This window comes from Alternaria arborescens (genome assembly GCF_004154835.1).
Source record: "Alternaria arborescens strain FERA 675 chromosome Unknown contig_3, whole genome shotgun sequence".
In the NCBI taxonomy this organism is placed as follows: Eukaryota; Fungi; Ascomycota; class Dothideomycetes; order Pleosporales; family Pleosporaceae; genus Alternaria; species Alternaria arborescens.
The window spans coordinates 861,621-883,109 of NW_021167858.1; the positions used below are offsets into that span (position 1 = coordinate 861,621).

Below are 21,489 nucleotides of genomic sequence, written 5' to 3' on the forward strand. Positions count from 1 at the left end.
CCCGTGTTGAATGCAGGAACGCGTCCACGTACCACATGTGCAGGTCCCTGACTTTACGGTCTCCTCACCACACTTGCTTTCTAGTTACTGAGCATAATGACTTCTGCCACTCCGAAATTGCTTCCCGTATCTACAGGCCCACGGCTTATCGTTTACCACCAGACTTACCACGACTCCAATGGCAACTACCACTCGCTGCTTCCGCTGCTCACCAACAACACCGGTATTACGCATGTGATTATCGCGGCTATCCACCTCAACGACGGCGCGGGAAACATAACGCTAAACGACCACGGCCCTGATGACAAGAGGTACGACCAGCTATGGGGCGAAGTGAACTGGTTACAAGGTAGCGGGGTCAAGGTGCTGGGTATGCTGGGAGGAGCAGCAAAGGGCAGTTTCGAGAAGCTTAGTGGAGAGGAACAGAATGTAAGACACAACGCCTGCGAACCCATGTCATGCTACAGTACATGGAGGCTAACGAAGCAATCAGTTCGAAGCATACTACTCGCCCCTCCGCGACCTGATACGCCGTTACTCCCTCTCAGGCCTCGACCTCGACGTCGAAGAAGAAACCACCTTATCCACCATCACGCGCCTTATATCCCGCCTGCGCACCGACTTCGGTCCTGAGTTCATCATAACTCTAGCTCCCGTGGCCACGGCCCTTATTCCCGATCCCAACATCCCCGCGCACCTTCGCCCTCCCCGCCCCATGCTCGCATCGGGACCGAGCCCCAATCCTCTACACCCCACTTTACCGCATCTCAGCGGGTTCAGCTATCCAGAGCTGGAGTGCAGTGTTTACGGTAAAGAGATCAGCTGGTATAACACACAGTTTTATTGTGGATGGGGTGATGCAGGGAGGACAGAGTGGTATGATGCAATTGTAGCGGCGGGCTGGAAGCCAGAAAAAGTGGTTCTGGGTGTTGTCACAAATCCTGGGAATGGGGCCGGACACGTTAATATACAGAAACTAGCAGATAATTGCAAGAAGTTACGGCAAAAGTACTGGAATACTGGCAAAGGCTTTGGGGGCGTGATGGGATGGGAGTACTTTAATGCTGGAGATTGCGAAGAAGATCTTGTTCATGTTTCGAGTCTGGAATTGGATAACGATACCGTACAGGCTGGATGGGTCAAGGCGCTGGGTAGGGTGTTGCGCACAGAGGAAGAAAACAACACAGGGCAAAGACCCTTGCAAGGTATCACAGCTGATCAGATCCGCAGCATGGTGAGCAACCTTCCTACTGCCAGAGCAGCTTGGCCAGATGAAGAGATAGGCAAGTTGATGGTGTTGGGGTTTTCGCGTCAAGAGGCTATTGCAGCATTGAATGCTACAGATGGAAACACGGAAATGGCGGCGGGGTTCTTGTTTGAACATTACCCGAGTTAGTTGGTGAAGGAGAAATAGGATTCGTGTCAGGGGTACAGTGCATAGATACATGGAGATGTTGTAATGAATGATGGTTTTGGCGGTGCGATGTGTGATAGAGTAAACGTTCTTGTGATGCTAGCCAACCAACCCCCACGCCCTGGAGTCCTACTCAGAAGACGGGATAAGTTACCATGTCAATCCGCAGGACCTTACGCCGATCGCAAGTGGCAGTTTATTCCATCGTTCGCAGGGCGAGACTATGTGGTTAGTTAGGCCTCAGTACGGTACAAACCCCCTGCATAAACCACGCATAGTCGATACATCTGGTACCCTCATACGGGATACGGACAAAACGAACCGAAAGATCTGTATCAAACCCGACTCAGGTCAGACTACGCGTTCTAGAAGGACTTATTGGCGGGGTCATTGGGTGAAGGATGCGGATGCTCTGCCAAACCAAGGTTAGTTTACAGACATGGATATCTTCCGGCCATCTGCCCGATTATCCCGGTGTTTTGCCGATATGCGCCGTTTACGGAGGCTTGTAGCTTGGGACCTGAGAGGTGGAGAAACTACAGTAGTCTGCGCGTGATCATCATGTTATTCATTCAATTGAGGTATACAGAAGACACGATGGATGTCGCACGGAGATTCCCTGCATGTAAGGCATGAGTCAGGCTCAGTCAAGGTCACTTGCAAAACAAATTCTAGGTGACACATGCAGATGCAGATGCAGCAAGGGTAGTTTGAATACAATGACGATAGTTTGGTATTAAGCTACCAGTAATGACAACTATGCGCGTGGGGTATTGCTTCCTCTATCCTGATATCCGCCTAACCTAATCCAACCATGAGTGGTGAAGCCAAAGAAATGTCTATATCTATATCTATACAATGTCGAAAGAAAGAAGTTGCACCAATGCTATCGTGATAACCATGATCGTGACCATGAGACTAGAAAATAAAAAGAGTAGAGTAGAAGGACAACCCCCTCAACGAGCTTCAGAGATGTTCGTCGCTGACAATGTCTCTGTTCTTAGTGGAGAACGCTCCCGTATCTTTACCGGCTTTGGAACTTGCAAAAGCCCGTTTTTGCTGTTCCTCTTACAGCGAGTTCGTGATGCCGAAATTGGAGACAGGAATTTCGACGGACTTGTCGCTGATGGCGAGGTACGCGGTATATGTAGCGAACCGTTTGACGAGGATGACGACGAAGCGGGGGTTGTTGGTGTGAGCGGAGTAGTGGATCGACTGCTACACAGCGAACCGAGTATTAAATCATGTTCCTCAACTGAACCATGAAGACAACATAGAAATGGTGAAGAAGTCTGCAACAAGATGGAAGAGTATGTTACCTTCCATCATCGCTAGTCCTGGTGGGGCTCCCATCCCTGGGACTCTGCCTCCTGCTGTTCATCTGTGTATTGCGATAGGTCTCCTCGTTCAGCGTATCCAGACTTCTTGCCGGACTAGGCGTCGTACCTCTACTACCACGACTCCTGGACGGAGAGCTAGGCCTTGAGGTAGCAATCTCGTAACTCGGCAGATCCATGTCCATGCCGCCAGGGGTCCTGGAACCAGCAGGCGTACGCACAGCCGTGTTGTAGCTGGGAGTGCGGGCCAGAGCATCCATGTCGTAGTTCGATGGCGGGAGGTCGAAGTAAGCCTGCTCGCTGTCGTGTGCTGGTGTACTATCACCAGATGAGTGTTGACGGGTAGGCTGGAAGCGATTGGGGCGGTCGCTGTGATCCATGCTAAGGTTTGCGAGGCGGTGTTGCAGAGCTGCTGCTGATGCGCCGCCACCGGGTTGGTGGAGGGCTGCATCCAGAGATGTGAGGTTCTCAGATGACCCGCGGCGGCTTTGCGCATAAAAGGGTGTGTTGGCGCCACTGTTCATCATGCTGTGCATCCCACCAGGGGTCATGAAGCCGGATGGATCAATGTCGTTGTAGAGAGAATCCAGTTGATGCAGGCCATACGTAGGAGGCGCATTCTGGCTGACCTCGTCCTGTATCGCTTGCTGGTTCAAGAGAGCCTGGTCAACTATCACACTCTGGTCTTCGTTCGGAGGCAGGTTCGGGGAAATGAAGAGGTGCACATGGTTCTTGACCAGCAGTTGACTAGTGTGACCTTCTGGGTTCTTGAGGTTCACGTATAACCGCAGCTTGTGCGTTAGCCGTATGTTCTCGGTATCCACTGATTGCCGGCAGTTCTTGAGCGATTTTGGCAGATCGAGAGTCATGGAGAAGCGATGCGATTCGTCAAATAGCGCATCTGTGTCTTCTGTTCCGTCTGGGACCCTGCGCGCCGAGTTCTCTGGCATATCGCCTTCGGTCACCGCAACTTGCATGTCGTTCTGGTGACTTATCCGGCGACCAGCGTAGTCGGCAAATAATTGCCGTGACTCTATCAGCTCCATCTTGATTGTTGAGATCTCCACACCCTTGCGCAGGGGAATCAACACGAAATCAGCCGTTATGGACGTTCCGACAATGTAGTTCTTCTGTGGAACAGTAATCTTGTATGCCAGTTTGTTGGCCCAGATATCCTCGTTGATTTGCTCCATGGGCATGGTTTCGAGCATGTCGCGTCCGAGCGTGCGTATGACGCGGATGTGCGCCGTAGCACTGAGCTGCTTGCTCATGTACCCTCTATCCACGTGGGCCTTTAGGCTGTAAACCACCCAGTTTGTCGGTAGACCCTCAACACTCTGGTCGAGGTTGGCAGGCATCTTGAACTTGAAATCCCACTCATGGTATCCAGCATTGAGTTTGTGCGCTTTGGTCTTGCTACCGATGTCGACCGGAAATAGATGGAGTTCTTCGACGAGGAAGTTGGTCTTTTGCGTGATAGGCTGCGGGCTTACGGTGTTGGTCAAATGCCATCTGTTTGCAGAGAATTAGCATGCGATCGAGCAAAGGGCGTTCGTCTTCAGAAGTTGCACACAAAACCGAAGCCCACCCAAGGTACGCTATCATCAGTCTTAAGCCTTCGCAAGCAAAACACCTAGCGAATACCTTTCGGGCGGTCTTTGGTATTTGGTGGTATAATTCATAAAAGCGATCCTGTTCGTAGAAAGGGGTGTTACCGTACGAGACTTTCCGGGTGCCTGTGAGTGTGATTCGCAAGCTCCTCACTGACATGGACTCTGGGTTGTTCAGAACCAGCTTTCCCCTCAACTCCGTCTCATGCGACTCGGAAGACTCTCCATAGAAGACAACGAAAGGCGACTCAGGCCTGAGAAATTGTTAGATTTGGCCATGGTGGGGTTGGACAGTAGGTAGAGCATACTTGATCTCGAGGGTAGGCGCGGCGTTTCTGCCGAATACCCCGACACCTGGGCGAGGCATGATGTAACGAGGGTCGAGTAGAAAATTACAAGAGAAACACAACCACCATAACACTCTTCGAGTCGAAAAGGCGGAAGGCCAGCAGATAAGTATCAGCTGGGTCTAGTCGCAGGCTGACGTAAGGATGGGTAACAATCGGTAGGGGCAGCTCGTATGGTATGCGAATGTGAGCAAGCTGGATTGGGGCTGAGAAGAAGCGTGGGTGGGAAGTAGGGTTTAAAGCAGGTGTAGGACTTGTGTCATTCGACGGAAGGAACACCCGTCAAGGATATGCAGAGTAAGGTAAGGGCTTTGCTCAGCGCGGCCGCGTGTTGGAACCGCGTTAGATATACCAGAAAGCGTGGGATATGCGGGCAAGGGCGGCCTGCCTGCCCAAGCAGCTGCACCCTGATGAGCTCATGGGCATAAGTGGAGACGGCCTGTAGCTGCTCGCATCATTGTCTCTAGTTTAGCGCGCTTCTCTCACTTGTCTTAGAATTTTCTGGCGGCGATTAGGCGTCGCATTGGCACAGCAGGGGGCGTCAAAGAAGGTGTTCCGATAAGCCTCCCGCGAACGGCGGCGATAGCAACGCAAGCCTCTTTTCGATCGATGCGAGTAACCTTCAGAGGGGATGCGCGCTCTCTGGGGATCATTCGGCGCAGAACTCGGACATGTTGTACAGCCCGCTCAGCAACCCAACGCCTACTGCATGTGCTACAAGGGAGGAGTCATGGAGACGTATCCAGTATTTTGCTTGCGGCTCTCCCGAAGATCTGTGGTACCGCCAGGGCTTCTAGGGTTTCTATGTTAGCGATTGCGCCACACATGGAATGGCCGCCGCCATCTTGCATCGGCCAACCTGCAAGGGAAATTTCGAAACGATGGTGAGCTGCGATGCACCTCGCCGGTTGCACGTCAAAATGTCCATCGTCAACCAGTCCAAACTGCTCGAACCAACGTGGCCTGACACGGAAGCATTAGGGCTGTACAGGTGAGAGCGTTGCGTGTCGTTGGTGAGGGGTTTCACTATCAAAGTTTGCTATGCTATCAACGCTTGCACAATCTTTCTGCAGCCTTCACATGTCACGCTGACTTCATTTCAACACAATGACTGTCCGGTCACGCCGTCACCGTTTTACCGCCACGATGAAACCGGCACCAGCCTCTCCAACGACTTCTAACAAGCCCGCGATATGCACTCACTCTATACCTTAATCTCGGTCCGAGCGGGCACGGTCAGGAAAATCTGCGGCTAGACCTGCATTGCCGCAACTGTGGGTATCAGCAGAGCCTCATCAGAGCTACGTACACTGTACAGGCCCACAGTTGAGAGAAGCGATGCGGCTACCGCTACAAATTCCCGCACGCGCGCCGTGAGTATCCACTGACCTAGGAAGTCGTGGTCGTAAGAGACATGTTAGTTACCGGCCGGAAACACTGTCGCACTGTCGTGATTTTCACACCATGTTGCATGGTGGAGATAAGGAAACTTGATTTTGCAACGTTGTAACAATGGAGTACTGCTGTACCCGTGGTTCTAGAACAAGAGGCTCCTTCGCGCGCATGCACGTAAACGTGCATATTCCATAGGGCTGAACGTCTTGCACATGTCAGACATCGGAACATATCGGAGGTCAATCGCTCTGCTCCTAAACCAAGAGCACCTACCAAGACCTCCGATCCAACCATCACCACCATTGTCCAACTCAATCGTGCGACGACGTCTTACGCTGATCCGAATACCTCGTCCTAAGCATGGTTTCCGTTTGCGCTCGCAGACGTACTGCTGTCGTCATTCCCAGCGCCTTCTTTCGGTCGGTCCCAAGTCCTGATGTGGCCTGCAATTCAAACTGTCAGCGGTCCACTTCCTTATCTCTCATTTTTTGCCCATCGAGAACTCAACAAATGCGTGGGCGGATCCCTGGGTGGCACTAGACAAGACGGGTGTTCCTGCGCACGGCCACAGCGGCGCAGTAAAAGCCGCCCTTATCGCAGATCACATCGTTCTAAGGTACAACGTGCGCGTAACGGGTGGATATGAGGTGATTTAGACGAAAACTTTGCTGATGCCACTCACCGTTTTTACATGATGTTAGGATGCAGTCCTCTTCGAAGCCTAGCCAGCACAGTGGGTGCTCATGGACGGATTTTGCCTACGGGTAATGGCGATTAGAATTTTGATGTTGAGGTTTCAGACAAGAGGTGCTTACCAGCACTGGAGGTAGCATGGCCGTGCGTGCCCGAGGCTCCACGGGATGCACTACTTCTTCTTCATCCAACATGCTGCCCGATGTAAGGTTAGAATTCGATCTCAGTCTATTGGCCGAGTTTCCTGTCTGGGTGCGCTGCATCTTGAGGTTCGACGACGCGATACTACCACGCTGTCGCACAGATGCCTAAGTCAACGTCAGCCGCGACTTCTTTCGCATTCAAGAATTTGGACTCACGGCGCGCGGCCTGTGCAGCATGCCGACACTGAAGTCCCACAGCAGCAAGCGACAGTCCTCTCCTACACTGCCAATTCGGTAGTTGCGCTCGTCGCATCGCCATGGATCGAATTGCACTGCAGTCACCCATGAGTTGTGACCTTGGCAGCGTGCTACCAACATGCTGTCCTCTAGAGACCATATGGAGACGAGGTCATCCTGCCCTCCTGTGACGACATAGCGGCCGTCGGGCGACCAGCAGACGCACATCATGCCACCATAATAGCTCATGTAGTGGTGGAGCAGCTTCTCGCGAAGGAAATCCATAATTCTGAAGGACCCATCCTCGGACACAACAGCCAGATGACGTCGGTCGGGCGAGAACTCGAAAGCATTGACCTTGGACCTTGAGACTTGCCAGTAGGACACAGGGTTTGTTCTTTGGTTCTTAGAGTTGACAGACTTCTTGATGGTCAAAAGAGCTTTCAGTTTCTTCTCCCCATCAGTCAGTCCGTTCTCACTAGGCGATGTGATTTCCTCAGGCACGAACACAGCGTCCTCTTTTTCCTTGTCGTACACTACCAGGCTTCCATCCATATGCGCTGCTAGGAACAGGTTCTCGCTATTGGGTAGCCACCGTATGTCCGAAACAGCTGTCGCGTTGATGACGCCGTTCTTGTTGATGCGCGCGTATTTTTGCGACATTGGCTCGTACCATATTATATCGCCTGTTGAGAAACCCATGATGATGTCAAGATGATTTGGCCCTTTTGTGATCTGGTTTATGTCATGACACAGTGCATGCGCCTTGGTGAAGAGGATTTTGGTCATGTGCTCTTCCTTTGTAGGCGATGTCAAGTCCAGCCACTGGAATGCGCGATTGATGTTTGCGAAAGCGTACAGACCGTTGGGGTTGTGCTCTTGTAATCGCTTTGTCAGAGCCTCGTGCGGGATAACTCTAGATACGAAGGATGAATTGCTCTTAACAATATTGCTCTTCGGTTTCCGCCTCTTGGTAGGATCCTTGGAGTCCTTGCCATTGATCACCGTCAGCGCCGTATTGCCCTCTCCGAATACTGGTGTGTTCAGACCATCCAGCGGCGAGGATGCGATGCCATTAGCGCCATATGAACCAACATCGCTTGTTTGGCTGTTCGTTTCGTGCGGCGACTCCTGTATGCTTGGAGGAACTTGCGATCGGGTGCTCGTGCGCGTGCCGAATCTATAGAGCTGGGATTGCGAAGGTTGGCGGGGCGCAAGGGCAACCAGCGAAAGCTTGGTACCACATGTCGGCGGAGATATCGTGGTCGCAAGGGGGTTTGGGTTGTGAACGGGGGCCTCTGAAGGATGCGGCGGGGGCGTGGCTAGGTGGAGGTCGTCGCGCAGCACATAGGTACCTTTCATAGCGTTAGTGAAGACAGTGAGGACAGGGCTAGGGGCTCATGAATTACCTTCTCCCACGACGAGCTGATATTCAGGCCCGGTGGGATGGGTGATGCTGTTGTTGGTCTCGATAAGCTGGCCCGGCTGCACGCCCGGGTAGCCTCCGACGGGATAGCGCGGTGGAGGAGGGAGGACGCTGTACACTGATCAGTCAAGCTTCACATGCGGGTGGTGGAGCATGATAGGGCTGCGATTGGTGGGCGACTGGCGGTCAGCACGTAGATAGGACAGGTACTCACAACATAGCTGCTGCAGTGTGATCGGTCGCGAGCTAACGGCTGTGAATCGGTGAATCGGATTGATCCGGGCTGGTGGAGTCCCTGGAGTGGTGCCTGGCTAGAGACGACAGGGTAGATTAAGACATTAGTACTGGCCGGGAGAGGCAGGATACGTCAATTTGAGCGCGCGGAGAAGGAAGCTTGTGGCCGCGGCAGTAGCTGGGTGCTGGGATGGAAGCGCGGGCCATGGAACCAGCGGGAGGGAACTGGGGAAGTGGAAAGCGGAGACGGACGCCTTACGGCTCCGTGCACAGGTCAAGAATGTTCAAAGTGGCAGCTTTCATCCTGTTGATCGTTGGTGGAGATGCTTCGACATGGGTTCGGTCCATCTGCAGGGCCGCCTTCCAACGGTCGAGCAGGCATCGCACCTTCCCAGCGACCAATCTTGCGGGGCCCGCTGGCGGGGAAGCTGCGATCGTCTCCCACGTGTGCCAAGCCTTTTGACAGCACTGGAGCCACTGGTGCATTGCTCTGACCACCGGAGCAATTGAATTGAGATGCACAACGTTCCACAATTCTAGACGACAGCCAGAGCCGAGTCTAGAGAGTCTCCCCTGCATCACCTCCCTCAAAACCACCAGCCCGCCTCACGATGCAATAACACGCGGCAGGGAAATGGCGACCGGTATGTGGAGTTCCCCTCCCGATTACACGTCTACCCCCACTGACACGCACAGTACGCATCTGTCTTTGCGGCGACGATGGCGTCGGCAAGAGCTCCATCATCACGTCTCTCGTCAAGGATGTCTTCGTCACAGCCAAGATCCAACCCGTCCTACCACAGGTCACCCTACCGCCCACGCTCGGAACGCCTGACAATGTCACCACCACCATCGTCGATACTTCCGCCCTCCCCCACGAACGACACACTCTCCGTACAGAACTCCGAAAATCCAACGTAATCCTCCTTGTATACTCGGACCATTACAGCTATGAGAGGGTTGCCTTGTTTTGGATGCCCTACTTCCGCTCGCTGGGCGTCAACGTGCCAGTGGTGCTATGCGCGAACAAATCGGATATCGCTTCAAACGGCACGACGTCGCAAGTAGTGTCGGAGGAGATGCTGCCAGTCATGAACGAATTCAAGGAAATCGACTCCTGCATACGGACGAGCGCCAAGGACCACCACAACATCAACGAGGTCTTCTTCCTCTGCCAAAAGGCCGTCACCCACCCGATAGCACCCCTGTACGACTCCAAAGAGAATGTACTGAAGCCGGCGGCTATCTCTGCATTACAGCGCGTCTTCCATCTATGCGACACAGACAAGGACGGATATTGGAACGACCAGGAGATACACGATTTTCAGATCAAATGCTTCGAGAAGCCACTGGGCGACGATGACCTGGCAAACATAAAGAGGTCGATGGAGCGGTTTGCTCCTGGTCTGACCGGCGAATATGGCATGGACGAGAAGGGCTTCCTGCTGTTGAACAAAATCTTTGCGGAGAAGGGTCGGCACGAAACCATCTGGATTATACTGAGGAAGTTCCACTACACTGATAGTCTCAGTCTCCAGGACACGTTCCTCCATCCCAAGTTTGATGTTCCTCAATTCTCATCGGCCGAGTTGAGCCCCGCTGGCTACCGCTTCTTTGTGGACCTATTTTTGAAGTTCGATATGGATAATGACGGAGGACTCAATGATAGAGAGCTTGCCAATCTATTCGCACCCACCCCAGGCATGCCAACATCATGGGTAGACTCTGCATTCCCGTCGTGTACGGTGCGCAACGAAGCAGGGTACATCACGCTACAAGGTTGGCTCGCGCAGTGGAGCATGACTACTTTTGAAGAACCCAAAACGACTCTCGCGTACCTAGCATATCTCGGATTTGAAAGCGGCGAACGTGGGGGGACGACCAGCGCACTTAAAGTGACCAAAGCGAGGAAACGAAGGAAGAAGCCTGGGCGAGTCGAACGTAACGTCTTCTTGTGTTACGTGCTTGGGTCGAGTGGGAGTGGAAAGAGCTCATTGCTGTCTGCTTTCCTTCAACGACCGTTCAGCCACACGTACCATCCCACTATAAAACCGCGCTCAGCTGTCAATAGCGTTGAACTCAAAGGCGGCAAACAATGCTATTTGATTCTAGAGGAGCTCGGCGAACTCGAACCCGCGATTCTAGAAAACCAAGCCAAGCTAGATGCGTGTGATTTGTTGTGCTACACATACGATTCGAGCGATCCCACTAGCTTTGCGCATATCGTCGAGTTGCGGAAAAAGTATCCTCACCTTGATCAACTACCAGCGGTATATACAGCCCTGAAGGCAGATCGGGACAAGACGATGCAGCGGTGCGAGCAACAGCCCGACGAATACACCAGCGCTCTGAGGATGGCGCCGCCTCTACACGTCAGCACGACGTGGAACAGTATCTCGGAGCTGTTCGTCCACGTAAGTACTACTCCCGTAAGTTTACCTCGCTGAGCTAACGTCGTATAGCTAGCCGAAAGCGCTACCTATCCATCGACGGCTTTTCCCAAACAGGAAGAAGACGAATATGACTATCTCAACCTTTACTTAGCGCTCGGTGCCGTTACCTGTGCAGTAGGTTGCGCCATGTTCGTCTGGAGACGCAGCAGCGCGTCCTCCTGAGGCTAGGGGCCAAGGCATGAATTTGAATTGTTTGCTTCTTGTACATACCATGGCAGCACACCACTTCTACCCCTAACTAGACTTGTCGCAATTCAAAAACACACCCTTCTCGGAAATGATGGCAATGCGATATTCACGATAATGGCGGAGGGTCAGCGCTTAAGCATGACATCACCTTGGCGTGCGGCGGCTGCGTTGTACAGCAGACAAGTCTCAGTGGCACGAGCGAATGAATAGACGCAGGGACATTTACCCCTGGCGCTACGGCCTGGCGGGTTAGGCGGCCATATGTGGATAGATGATATCGGTGAATTAGCATAGGATCACGATAGTGGGTAAGTAGTGTCGGAGGTGATGTGTATAGTGACAGCTCGCTTGACAATGGTGTGGGCTAGGAGCTCTCTGCTACAAGTTACATAGGCTGGTAGCCTGACAATACCCCGGGGATCTGCGAGTAGTCTGAGACGGCTATTATTGTCTGTCGCCACGCATGGTATCGCGGGTAGTTGCAACCTGGGCATTTGCTTGCCTGCTTGCTTGCTTGCTTGCTTGCTGCAAGAAGTCTGAGGACGCTGGTGTAGGGATTGTTTTTGTCGTAGAACGTTGAAACGGTCCATTCTTCTTTTTTGACCAGACCCTGATGTACATGTTCCCAACTCAACAGGGCGGGTTAAAGTGGCATGGTGGTCCAAGCAGTTTGGATGAGGGCGGCTGCTGGGCTCAGAAACACATGTTCCAATGGTGATGCTCCCTTTTTGTGGCGGAGTGCTGGTCGCGCCCGACTCGTGCGTCCTCTCGGGCTGACTTGAGGCTAGTGAGGTTCCGCGTTAGTCCCTAGACACGGTGCTTGCAGTTGTCAAACAGCACCTCTACGCATTCTCTCTTCCTGTTGTAATGGTCGCTTTCATTGTTAATCCTACGCTGCATGTCAAAGCCCTCTCGCCCACCAGCCGCCCGCCCTTGGATGATCCACGAGCCTCGGCGCCCTAAGCAAGCCGTGGCAATTGTGCCAACCCGCACCTCCGCATTCCTCGCAAATGGTGAGTTGGCCTCGCGCATGTCCTGAAGCCCGCGTGCAGGCGCATACTGGGTGGGAATAGGAAGACTGCCAGGGAACCACCATTGTTTGGTTTCTCTGCGGCATTCTCCCGGCAAACGCCCGCGGCGCCAACCCAACCTCCAAGGAGCCCCCAAGCTGACCAAGTCTCGCACCCCACAGGCAACCGACCGAGCACGAGAGCTAGACCGGCTATATCAGATGCGAAACCCTCCCCGTCGGGGGCATGCGCCGCAGATATCCATCAGCGATGACAGCCACCACGTCACAGAGGCCATAGGCGACATGTACGGCGGAGATAGCGACACTGAGTCGAACCGACGCAGCCTGCGACCCCTAAGCTTCATTCCCAGCCCCAACGGCGACTCGATCCAGTCCTTTGGCGCCTTCGAGGCCTTTGACCCCTTCCCCAGCGCTCCGCCCGCAAGATCCCCGCTGCGTCCCCAGCTGTCCTTCGAGAAGCCAGCAACGCCGACGAGCCCAAATGGCAGCACCAACATGCCCCAGAAGCGGGCTTCTATCGGCCGAAACCCCTCAAATGGCGGCGAGATATCCCCTCCGCTGTCTCGCTCAAACTCCAACACGGCGTCGCACCAGTTCCCGCTCAACAACCTCGACTACGAAAACAGCCCTGCAGGTCTTGCCCAGGAATTGAGCAACCTGCAAGCCATACGGAGGATGTCAATGGGCGTTAACAATGCCGATCCCGATCTACCTTCGTTCCAATCCGCCAACTCACCGCCCTCTCCTCCCGCCGTGTCTGAGGAAGATGAATCAAAACTGTTCTGGGTGCCCGCACGTTTGCACCCCGAACTCGCCCCTATGGAATTCAAGACTTTTATCGAGGACAAGATCGACAGGACGAGACGACGTTCAGGAGACTCGGATTCACTATCGCCCGACGGTGCCATGGGACGTCAGGGCTCAGGTGGAGGTTTACGGCGCAAGAAGTCTATGCTTTCCAGGCAAATCGATACCGGTAGCGGCTACAAGGATGGTGCTGAGAGACTGGAACGGAAACGCTCCGGTACGCAGTCCAGCGGTGGCCTGTCCAATCTTCAAGAGCTCGAGCACATACAGGAGGACCCAGTGGCCTTGATAAGACGTATGAGCATCGACCACAAGGCTATTGCTGGAGAAGGGGAGGAGGGTGTAGATGGGATGCCAATCGTACCAGGCAGTAAAATGCGTGGTTTGGGGACGCTGAAGAGGTCAACACATACTACTTATAGGCGAGGCAGTCTACGCAAAGGTGGTCCGGCCCTCTCACGTCGGCTTGTCTCTGGCCGACAGGCAGAAACTGATACAGAAGACTCGCCGTCTACCTCCCCTGTACATTCTACCGAAAGCATACCTGAAGTCCCGCCTCTCCCAGGACTTGCGCGCGTTCAGTCTGAACCCGTCAATGGCGCATTCGAGGGATCGTCCAACAACTTTTCGCGGCCACAAGCAAATCGAGCATCTCCCAGCTATGGTGGAGAAAGACCCGGCTCATCGGAGGAACATCCCAGGTCAGCTTCCACTGAGCCTATGACACAGGATCGAACTTCGCCTCAGCCTCGGCAGTTCCATTCGAGGATCGCCTCGAACGGTCGAACGACAGCACCTTTGCCCGGCTATACCCCTCCACCACAGCAGGTACCCCAAATCATCGAGACACCACCGCCACAGGAGCAGAACAGGACACCTCAGTTTACGCTACCGGAACGTCACTCTTCCCGCCAGCCACCGCCTCAATCCCAGCAACAGCCTGCTGGTCCCCGTCATTATCCTCAGCCTCAGCAGCAGCCTCCGCAACAACAGCGCCAGCCTCAGCCTCAAGCAGGTCGCCCAAATCGCCATGCACAAGCCGCCCAGAACTCCCCTATCAAGCCCGCGCAATCTTTTGATGATTTAGTAGCCCAGCCTTCCGCGATGCCTGGCCAGAACAACAGAGTAGACTCGTTGTCCATTATCCCAAATGCGCCAGAAGACAAGAAGTCTGACGGGAAATCCAAAGACAAGAAAGACAGCTCAGAAGGCGGCCCAAGGAAGACGAGCTGGGGTTGGTTTGGCGGTGATAAAGAAAAGGAAAAAGACAAAAAGGGTGGAAAAGACGCAGAGAAAGAAAAAGACAAGAAGGTCAAGAACAAGCTCAGCAAGCCTCAGGAAAAGGGGCACGATGATACAAGACTGGACCTCCTGCAAACGTCGATACAAGGTGGTGGTCGTGGTCGTGAAAGCGTTGTGTTGGATCGAGAAAGTATCAAGCTAGAAGAGGAGCGGAAGAAAGAGAGCGCCAGAAAGACGTCTAGCGAAGGCAAGAAAGAGAAGGAGCCTGGACTACTATCCTCTATCTTCGGAGGAGGAAAGAAGAAGGGCGAGAAGGAGTCGTCTCACAAGAAGAACGCCTCACGCGGACTATCGCCTGAGCCCCCGCCACGCATCTTGAAGCCCGATATCGATTACAACTGGACCCGATTCTCAATCCTTGAAGAACGTGCGATCTACCGCATGGCTCACATCAAGCTCGCGAACCCTCGTCGCGAACTCTATTCTCAGGTCTTATTGAGCAACTTCATGTACTCATACCTCGCGAAAGTCCAACAAATGCACCCGCAGATCTCCATTGGTAACTCCAAACAAGCGAAGCAAGCTCAGCAGGCTCAGCAACAGCAACAAGCTGCGCAGCAGAAGAAGGAGCAGCAACAGCAGCAAGCCGCTCAACAAGCTCAACAACAGCAATCGCAGCCTGAGGAGTTTGCTCAGTATCAGCGATACCAGCAGGTAAGTCCTCGTTGAAAGCAAGTTTGTTCAGAAGAGATGCTAACAAAGATACCAGCAACAGCAGCAGCAGCAGCAGCAGCAGCAGCAACATGAGCAACAATCAGAGAAATCCAATGAATGGCCAAGCGTACATCAACAACAAGCGAACGGGGCGCTACAACATCAGCAACAAAATGGACAGCACCAGCAACAACAGCATCAAAGAGGCGCGTCGCAGGGTAATCAATACAACCAGAATCCTCGCGATTCTCATCATTCTAATTATAGTGCGAATGGAGGCAGCGGTGGATATAGCGTTGCAAACACACAGAATTATCTGGGTCAGTCGGGCAAAGGAGGAGGGGGCTATGCTAATCATTCGGATTCTGATCAGAGTCAGAGGGCTGATGATGATATGTGGTAGAACTGGTAGTGACATCGAAAGCTGTAGGGCGAGCATGGTTATTATGCCTCGGCTTTTCCACTATCTGAACTACGCTTCTTTCTATTCCATCTTCCCTGTTTAGCTCCTGGACCGTTTTTCTCTTATCTTTCAAATGTATATTTACTGCTGGTACGTTTTATTGTCTAATCTCGCTCCGGATTATTTGGGGCGTCTGGGGAATTTGGCTGAGAATAGATAGATGGCAGTGACGAGATGGGATGGGACAACGTCTGACGGTCGTAAGATGCCAAGATGTAGATAGGGAATCACATCTGATGTAGTTTGTTCAAAACTAACAGCCATGTCATACGTACACTGATAGCAGCGCCACACCGGTCCTCTTGCCTTCTATTCTACTAGGTACAATACCTGCCAATGTAATACTTCTAGCGTTTTCAAGAAACGGTAGTACAAAGAGCCTTGTTTGTCTGAGTTACAAACGATGGAAAGAGATAGGGTAGTGGGAGTGTATTTATAAGAACGGGGTAAGGGTTATTCGTTTATTCACTCGTCCACTAAGCTCTTATAACAGTCAAGCAAGCCACCAAGGACAACAACTTTAGAATGTCGAAATCCAGAAACAACAAACGCCGCGAGTCCAAGCAACGCCACGAGACACGCCAGGACGATCTGGAGGAGAATGATCATGAGGCAGCGAAAGTAGGGGGCATGAACGCAGATTCGGATGAAGACTCAACGATGACAGAGCCTCTATCAGACGAAGAAGAGCAGGATGATGTCGAGGATGAGGCATCAACAGATGGGGTGGCAGATGGGCTAGATCAAGAAGTACCTCAGGCATTGCAAGAAGAAGACCGCCTAGTACGCCAGCTCGAGGGCTTTGATGGTATAGACGGAGAGCAAGAGAACATGCAGACTGATACCAATATCAGCAGCAATGGAGGCGACAGCGGAGACGACGGTGAGGATACCACTGAGCCTGCCACTGCTCCTGTTTCATCTAAGGCTCATCAACGAGCACAAGCACTTGCGGCCATTAGGAAAAACTGGAACATCGAACACGTTCACGACATCCTGACCGAAGAGACATGGCTGACAGGACCACTCAAACTCCAACACGTCAGCGACGACACTTGGGAATTAGCAACTCTTCTCAAGTTCCAGCAGCTGTCTGAACAGACGAAAGCTATGAACAAGAAGATGAAGGAGCAGTTCGTCCTGTTCTGGGATAAAAGGAGGCACACGGGAGGAAATCGGAAGATTGGTAGAACGGGGGAAGAAAAAGAAGTAAATTTGCGCGACGATATAAGAAGACTATTCAAAGGAGACAGAATAGACCCAGAGACCCATAAAGAGACGATAGTGAAAGCGAAAAACGACGGGAATAGGTCAGGATCCAAGAAGCGAAAAAGTGCCGGAGCCATGAAACGCAACGGAGAAGGCGAACCAGAACAAGAGGTTGACGACAACGGTTTTATGAAGAACGAGAGCAAAAGGCCAAGAAAGAATGAGCAGCAGCCTGGGATCCAAGGACCACAGATCAAGACCCGTAGTTCAACACAGCGAGATATGACCCTTGATCTTATCTACAGGAACTGGAACATCGCTTCACTTCTCGACCTCATACCATCACGCTTGACTCCAGCGGGCGTGAGGAGTGATGCTGATTTCGATAGCGCGATCGTCGCGGGTCTTCTTGTTCTATCCAATCTTACAAACACACAAGAGCGCCGTACTGCAGTTAGGCAAGAGTTTGAAAACGCGATCGGCTGGTCGTCAAGGCCTAGTGTAGATAATGTGCTCTCTCTCATTGCAAGAATTATTGCGCGATTCCGTCCAACAGAACAACCCGAGAGCAACATCGATGGAAGACCACTATTTCAGAGTCCAATCAATCAGACACTGGGAGAGGTAGCCGCATCGAATCTCGGAGCGCAGGCAAGGGTAGAAGCTGCCCAAGAAACGCATCGACAACGACCACTTCTCCCAGCTCACCCACGTGTCGACACCGTCGCTGAGCCTCTTGCCACCGAATCGGGGCTACGAAGAGCCCTGGACGAGCTAGACACTAGTGATGCTGAAATTTTGGTCAGGCAAGGCAGACGCAGGCTCGCGTATTTCCGTAGTATTGGTGTGTCTACAGAGGAAGATGAGATGCAGCTGGAAGTTGTGATAAGTCTGCGGGATCACGCTACATACTCGGCAAGGACTGACTACTTGCTAAGACGTTTACAAGAACAACGGCGAGGAGCGCGGAATGGCGAGCTGGCTACTACTGGGCAGCGTGAACAGGACATGCGAGGAGGGGATGCAGAACAAGAGGGAAGAGACAGTGGTGATAAAGAGAACGGAGAGGGTAAAGGGGGTGACGTGGATGGCAATGCTGAAGGCAACGGAGATAAATAGGTTTGTGGAAAGTAGAATAGTAGAAGCACATACGCTTGTTGCAACGCCGAAGAGATACCTTAGCTGCAAAACACAGAGTTGGCAAAGTAGTAAAACTTTCACAAGTAGAATGCACGTCAGGGGTTAGTAAATCTAGGATGACGTGAAAATTAAGTTGACATTCATATCATTCCTCTTAGGAAGCAGCAAGTTTTACAGCTAATGCATGACCGACATTTGCATACTCAAGTGCAGCTGTCATAATAGCGCTATGCAACTACGCTTCACTTGTAACAGTTCCTGCGTATAGTCATAAAATGAACAACTCTTTCCACATGCTATACCCGGTCCTCACCAGCCTCGCAAGAAGCGCGTTTCGTGTCCTGATCAAAGCGTAGTCCCTCTATCGGCGGCGCGGAAGCCTAGTCATATCGCAATCGTCCATCTCTTCAGACAGCGGAGTAGTCATGCCGCCGCCGAAAGAAGCACTCGAGTAGCAAGTGCTAGAGCCAATGTTGGAAACAGAGGTGGTGGAGGAGGTGTTGTCACCAGCATACTTCTGCTGGAGGTCTCGAAGGATCTTTTGGCCTTGTAGAAGCGAGTCTCGCTGACCGACTAGTTCCTTGCGTTGGTTGTAGCGCTGAGATGATTCAGCACAGAGGCGAACTGCGTTGTTATAACCTGATTTGCGGTGTCAGTAAGATGCTTAGCGGGACATGGAGCGGGATCTTACCTTCGCTTCCGTCATTGAGACCCAGTCCGTTCTCAAGTTCATCACGGAGCTGCGTACGCAGTTGCTTGAAGAATTTAGACTCAATGCGCATGCAGACGGCATCGTGCAAACGGCGCGCTGCTAGCATGTAGTAGGTTGTGACTTGGGCCACAACACTGAGCTCTACCACGTATGGCTCATGATTCAATACCTCCATTACCCTAGCGTCCTTCTTCAACTTCTCTTCCTCTTGCGTAGTAACTGGTCTATCTGTCTGTTGTTGCCTTTCACGCTTGTAGATGTTAAGGCGCGCCTTAAATCTATGTTGGCGGTAACAATCTAGAACAGCTTCCTTTTCCTGTTCAAAGATCTCGTCATAAAAGATGTAAGGTCCCTCCCTCTCATCATTGAGACTCTCGTCGGCTATTGTAGTGCGCTGCTGGTTGAAGTTGAGGCTTACCATCTGGTTAACAATCTGCCAGGCAGTTCGGTAGAAAGTCGATCCCTCATATTTAGAGAAGTGCTTGTGGAACAATGCTTTGATCTGATTAGCAATCTGACCTTCAAGCATGTTGAAGAAGTTATTGAGCGGCTTCTCCCAATGTTCAAGTGTTTTGAGCATCATGTTGTCAACAACACGAGGCTCAATCTGACCTGGTACCTTGCTTTGCGAGTTTTCTGCGAGGTGTTGTGTGACCTGGTCGAGAGGAAAGTTCTTTCTGAATTCACTGAGGTCTGAGCCTGGAGCCGCTGAATTTGGTAGACGTCGACGGCTGGGTGTCTTCGCTGGTGAGGGACCTGGAGTCTCAAGCTTTCGCTTCTTCGTGGGCGTTTCGGGGTTACTGCTCATTTGTGTGATGAAATGAGCATCGTCTTCATCTTCCCCTTCTTCTTCATCGTCATCAACAGCAATGGCCTTGCTGGCAGAGCTTCCAGGTTGGGCTCCAAGCACGTCCATGTAGACGGTCGCATCTCGATCTCCGCGCGTGGACATGGTAGGCTTCAAGCTTGCCAGAGCGTCGAAAAATGACTTCTGTAGCGCCTTCCAATTGTTGCGCCATGCCTTACAAGGAAACTCAGCCTCCAGCTCCCTACGTACATCTTGGGAGAAATCAAGTACGACGTCCGAGATCATCCGGGCAGCATTGTGAGTTGGTGGGTCTGGAAATTGCTGAAGATCAGCGAGTACCTGTTCAAGCCTGGCATTGATCTCTTGGTCGATTATAGGGAGTTTCTTAGTGATTTGCTCCGCGAGCTTTCCAGAAAGAAAGCGTTGTAGGTTCAGAGTACCAAAGCGATGGTCGTAGTCTACAAAGTCTGTCGCCCAAGGCTCTCCTTCGGCGAAGAACTCCTGCTCTCGAATACGAGCCTGCTGATGGGTGAGACCTTGGTTAATTTCGTCTTGGTCCAGGTTCTTGACGACGAAGTATCCATGTCCCAGGGCGAAGCGCTGTTGGTCAAACACTGCCTTCAGCATTTCGTAGCGGGATCCTGCTGGTAAGCGGTCCGGTTTGGTAAGCACACCTAGAAATATTAGCGACGAACACAACAGAGGGCATTATACTTACCAATACACCGATCTGTGGCGTTGAGCTTCCGCGCAATTCCACCAGCAGTCGAGTTCGCGATGTCGTTCTCTAGTGAGCAAGTCACTAGGATAAGGGCCTCTGGATCCTTGACATAGTCTGTCACTAGATCGTGGACAAAGTCAACTAGATACCCTGTCTCTGGAGACTCTGCCTGACCAATAATTCCTGGCAAGTCATATAAGCTTAGTGCAGGAAGATCCGGATGTGAGATTGCGATGAAGACAACGTTTGGGCTGAATTCACAGCTGTGATAGTCCCCGAGCGCGCCGATGGGTGCTTTGAGGAACTCCTTGTAGTCCATCATAGGATTTATAATCGCTGTTTGAGCGCGTGCGATTAGCTCTTCGAGTTGGTGGGAGTCTTCTGTAGATGCGAAGTGTGTATCGGTAGGCTTGGGCATTTGCACCCATCCTGGAAATCGTCCTTCATGTCCTCGACCCTTTTTACTGTCATAGCCAAAGCTTCGGCGTAGACTGATTGTTGCGCTCCACCCGGCGCAAGTGTTCTCTGAAGGTTCTAGCTTGATGAAGAGTGGGCACCTAGTGCATGTATCGGTCGAGCGAGGGGTCTTGATGCCTGATATTGCTTCAATTACCGAAGATTTCCCGGTGGATTGCTCGCCTGGAACGTTATGTTAGTTAGGTAAAGGTTGAAGTCGTGCGACACAACTTACCCAAAACAATGCACTTCGGCAAAGGGATCTCTAACATCTGCAGGCCCAGTCCCTCTAGCCGACTGATGGTTGATATGGCATCTTTTACGTGGATACCAAGCGGGTCAATTTCACCAGAGGCGGGTGCATTAGGAGTTTGCGGTGTATCTGATCCTTTGTTAGTTACTTAACTACAATTCTTCAACACGAAGCTTACCGTCCTGACCAACTAAATGCAGCGGTTCCAGTCCCTCACTCAGACGCGATACGTCGTCGCGGTCAGACAGACGCTCTGGTTCTCGCGAAGGTACGTGAGGGTTTCCTTCCATGAGCGCGGCTGCAAGTGTATCATCCTCGCTGGACGAGGGCGGCGGTTTGGTTGCACCATTGCGCGTACGACCCCGAGTGGCGCCTGCCATACTTTCGAGCTTGTGTGATTGATTCTGGTAGTACAGGTGGACGGGTGAGTAGAGGTACAATCAAAGTTGATAG

General features: G+C 52.3%; 7 protein-coding genes across 7 annotated transcripts; 4 read left to right on the forward strand and 3 right to left on the reverse strand.

The window, feature by feature from the left end:
- Positions 1-96: 96 nt before the first annotated feature.
- Positions 97-1,396, forward strand: AA0111_g1772 (hypothetical protein; the record flags this gene model as incomplete). The annotated part of the gene is made up of 2 exons (XM_028647468.1): positions 97-429; positions 494-1,396. 2 exons carry the CDS (start codon positions 97-99, stop codon positions 1,394-1,396), a joined length of 1,236 nt encoding a protein of 411 aa, XP_028510499.1.
- A 1,333-nt stretch (positions 1,397-2,729) lies between these two features.
- AA0111_g1773 (hypothetical protein) lies at positions 2,730-4,728 on the reverse strand (the record flags this gene model as incomplete). Its single annotated transcript, XM_028647469.1, has 3 exons — positions 2,730-4,263; positions 4,472-4,615; positions 4,670-4,728. 3 exons carry the CDS (start codon positions 4,726-4,728, stop codon positions 2,730-2,732), a joined length of 1,737 nt encoding a protein of 578 aa, XP_028510498.1.
- Positions 4,729-6,457: 1,729 nt separating this feature from the next.
- AA0111_g1774 (putative catabolite repression protein) lies at positions 6,458-8,821 on the reverse strand (the record flags this gene model as incomplete). Its single annotated transcript, XM_028647470.1, has 6 exons — positions 6,458-6,546; positions 6,786-6,861; positions 6,919-7,104; positions 7,156-8,531; positions 8,586-8,713; positions 8,817-8,821. 6 exons carry the CDS (start codon positions 8,819-8,821, stop codon positions 6,458-6,460), a joined length of 1,860 nt encoding a protein of 619 aa, XP_028510497.1.
- Positions 8,822-9,470: 649 nt separating this feature from the next.
- On the forward strand, positions 9,471-11,451 carry AA0111_g1775 (Mitochondrial Rho GTPase 1; the record flags this gene model as incomplete). The annotated part of the gene is made up of 3 exons (XM_028647471.1): positions 9,471-9,480; positions 9,533-11,250; positions 11,299-11,451. The coding sequence occupies 3 exons, from the start codon at positions 9,471-9,473 to the stop codon at positions 11,449-11,451; spliced, it is 1,881 nt and encodes a 626-aa protein (XP_028510496.1).
- Positions 11,452-12,709: 1,258 nt separating this feature from the next.
- On the forward strand, positions 12,710-15,677 carry AA0111_g1776 (hypothetical protein; the record flags this gene model as incomplete). Its single annotated transcript, XM_028647472.1, has 2 exons — positions 12,710-15,274; positions 15,330-15,677. 2 exons carry the CDS (start codon positions 12,710-12,712, stop codon positions 15,675-15,677), a joined length of 2,913 nt encoding a protein of 970 aa, XP_028510495.1.
- A 585-nt stretch (positions 15,678-16,262) lies between these two features.
- Positions 16,263-18,065, forward strand: AA0111_g1777 (hypothetical protein; the record flags this gene model as incomplete). Its single annotated transcript, XM_028647473.1, has 1 exon — positions 16,263-18,065. The coding sequence occupies one exon, from the start codon at positions 16,263-16,265 to the stop codon at positions 18,063-18,065; it is 1,803 nt and encodes a 600-aa protein (XP_028510494.1).
- Positions 18,066-18,447: 382 nt separating this feature from the next.
- AA0111_g1778 (hypothetical protein) lies at positions 18,448-21,416 on the reverse strand (the record flags this gene model as incomplete). The annotated part of the gene is made up of 5 exons (XM_028647474.1): positions 18,448-18,725; positions 18,778-20,280; positions 20,325-20,966; positions 21,019-21,165; positions 21,215-21,416. The coding sequence occupies 5 exons, from the start codon at positions 21,414-21,416 to the stop codon at positions 18,448-18,450; spliced, it is 2,772 nt and encodes a 923-aa protein (XP_028510622.1).
- Between the last annotated feature and the right edge of the window lie 73 nt (positions 21,417-21,489).